The 3114-nt window shown below is 44.9% G+C and overlaps 1 protein-coding gene across 1 annotated transcript; it reads left to right on the top strand.

The window, feature by feature from the left end:
• The first annotated feature begins 710 nt into the window (after positions 1–710).
• LOC140208545 (histone H2A-like) lies at positions 711–1094 on the top strand. Its single transcript, XM_072277291.1, has one exon. It carries the CDS (start codon positions 711–713, stop codon positions 1092–1094), a length of 384 nt encoding a protein of 127 aa, XP_072133392.1.
• Positions 1095–3114: the final 2020 nt, after the last annotated feature.

Raw genomic sequence — 3114 nt, 5'->3', positions numbered from 1 at the left:
ACAGGTAGCCACAAAATAAAGATACCAGATAAGGAAGAAGACCGACAAAGGTCAAATGCACAGAGAGAGAGTAAAACAAATCACGCAAATAATGAAAGCAAGCAAACTGCATTTAGAACAAAATCGAGCTTAATGATTGCACCATGCTGGATGAATTACTCATCCCTCTGAATTTTTTTGTTCTTTGACAAGACACAAGAATGGTTTTCTCAGAACATAAAAAGGACAGGTTTTCTTTGAAAAGTATTAAGCAATTTGGTGGCTTCCATTTAATTGTGAAATTGAATCCTCAAAAGCATAAAACATAAATATTGTGAGTGATAACCATCTCTTGGCTAATCCTGCATCAGGGTATTTCTTCCCTTCCTGTGATTTTTGCCTAAAGAAAGGGTGTGGCAGCCTAGCCCAGACATGAATACAGTCTGCACCTGTCACAGCTGCCCGCTGGAGCATGCTTCCAAATCTTGACTGGTACAGAAATACCAGTAAACTTCTAACCTGCTTCCCCTCCTGGGCGAAACAGTTGCTGAAGGATTGAGGTGGGGAGGAGAAGGAAGGGGGGAGATCATTACAGCGAGCAAAGGGAGTTCAAAGAACATTTAGCCAAGTCTGCACTGGACAATGAAGCCTTGTAGGCAATATTAATTGCATCCTATCTTCAATCACGCTGCCGATAATTTCTCTGTGAAACAATCTGTGAGACCATGGAAATGACTGGCCAAGGGAAAACCAGCAGCAAAGCTCGTTCCAAGCCCAAATCTTGCTCATCCTGGGTTGGTCTGCAGTTTCCGTGTGTGGGCCGTGTCCACAGGCTCCCGAGAAAGGGAAACTATGTGGAGTGGGTGGGTGCTGGAGCCCTGGCCTATCTGGCTGCTGTTCTTGAGTATCCGATGGTTGAAATGCTTGCGTTGGCCAGCAACATGGCCCGGGACAACAAGAAGTACTACATCATCCCCAGGCACCTGCAGTTGGCCGTTAACAATGACATGAAACTCAACAAACTGTTGAGAGCGGTGACCATCGCTCAGGGCTGGGTGCTGCCCAATATCCAGGCCATGCTGTTACCCAAGAAAACCAGCAGTGTCAACAAGTGAACTGATACAATGGATCAGTCACGATGGAATGGTGGAGCAGATAAATATTTATTTATTGAGATACAGTGTGGATCGGGTCTTTCTGGCCCTTCGAGCCCCACTGCCCAGAAACACCTGAATTAATCCTAGCCTAATCACAGGACAATTTACAAAGACCAATTTACCTACCAACCGATATGTCTTCGGACAGTGGGTGGAAACCGGAGCACCCAGAGGAAACCTACGCGGTCAAGGGGAGAACTGAAAAACTCCTTACAGACAGCAGCGGGAATTGAACCCTGATCACCTGTACTGTAAAGCATTATGCTAACCCCTACGTCACCGGTTGCCCTACAAGCCGAATTGTGCCCAATTCTGCTTGATGTCTATCTTTGTTATGTTATGTTATGGTCTAGCAACATGGTCTCATCACCCTGAACATAGTAAAGTTAAATTGCAGGATTTAAATTCAATGTGTGAACAAGAAGCTCGTTAATTACAGTACACACTCGTATACTAGTGATGCATTTGGCCCGGACTACTGTGGGTTTCAAGGAACATTTTAAAACAGCAATAGATGGAGAGGCGCTAGCTTTAGGGAGGGAATTCCAGAGCCTAAGGATTGAACAGCTGAAGCCCTGGCCAAGAATAGCAGGACAAAAAAAAACCATACAAATTGCTGGAGGAACTCTGCAGGTCAGGCAGCATCTGTGGAGGCAAACATTTTGAGTCAAGTCCTTCCATCAGGACGAGTGATGTACAGAAGGGGCGGCCAAAATAAAGTGGTGAGGAATGAGGCAGTAATTAGTATTTAATAATTTTAAGAAATATTTAATAGGTTTACTACTGTCACAAGCAATTTTCCCTCTAAATTTTTTTTACAGCTGCGCGGACCAGTCATTGTTCTGAGCAAGATTTTGAAATTGGACTGTAAGAGGCGCGTGATCATCTACAACAGCGGTCCCAAATTTTTTATGCCATGGACCTCCACCGTCAACCAACTTTTTATGCCATGGACTCCAGGTTGGGAACCCCTAGTCTTGAAGATTATTGACGGCAAAAGTTGTTCACCAAAGAATAGTTCAACAGTGTGTGGTGAGCCAATAGACCACAGATCTTTTGTAATAAAGGCCAAAGACATTTACCCTGTACAGAGGAAGTTCTTTCCTCTGTTTAACATCAACAGTAAAGTAAGCAGATAAATAAAAGTGGGTCATGGTTTGTAAGGAGATCATGAACCTATAGATTAGAACTCAGCATCAGAAGCTGCTTCTGGCGAAGTGACAATCAAAGTCGGGAAAAAGAGGCTAGCATGGAAGCATAGCGGTTAGCGCAATTGCCTTCAGGGCTGGAGACTCAGGAATACCATCATGCTCAGATATAGAAGGATTCTTCATTGCTGTTTCTGTAACAATTTTGTTTTACCAGTCAGGGCTGTTGGCCTTGAGCTGAACCCCCGAACCTGGAGGACCGATGGAGGACTCTTGGTCTGGCCTCTACCCTTTGACCTGTTTGGCATGGATGACCCTACCAGGAGCCAAAGCAGAAAGCCTTGGCTCCAGCCAAAATTGCTCTCCAATGCACTGAGGCATGCAAGCCTCCAAACCACGACAAGGTAGTGGTCCTCCTGGAGAGTTGGTGCCAGTGGCACGTGACACTTCTGGGCTGCCCCAAACAATCCTCGCTGATTTGATTTGATACAATCGACCCATTTCACTGTCCTTACACATGAGCATTCACTCACACACAAATATTGCCTTGTCATTCTGCTGTCGTCCATCAGCCAGCCTTCATTCAGGGATTGGAGGTGGAGAGGGTCAGTAACTTTAAATTCCTTGACATTATCACATCAGAGGATCTATCCTGGGACCAGAATGTAAGTGTCATTACAAAGAAAGCATGATAGCGCCTCTACTTTCTTAGAAGTTTGCATAGATTTGACATGTCATCTAAAACTATGACAAACCTCTATAGATGCACTGTGGAAAGTACCCTGACTGCTTGCATCACAGCCTGGTATGGAAACACCAATGCTCAGGAA

This window comes from Mobula birostris, chromosome 2 (genome assembly GCF_030028105.1).
Source record: "Mobula birostris isolate sMobBir1 chromosome 2, sMobBir1.hap1, whole genome shotgun sequence".
Taxonomy (NCBI): Eukaryota; Metazoa; Chordata; class Chondrichthyes; order Myliobatiformes; family Myliobatidae; genus Mobula; species Mobula birostris.
The sequence above is the reverse complement of the archived record's forward strand: the minus strand, read 5'-3'. Positions and strand labels throughout refer to the sequence as shown.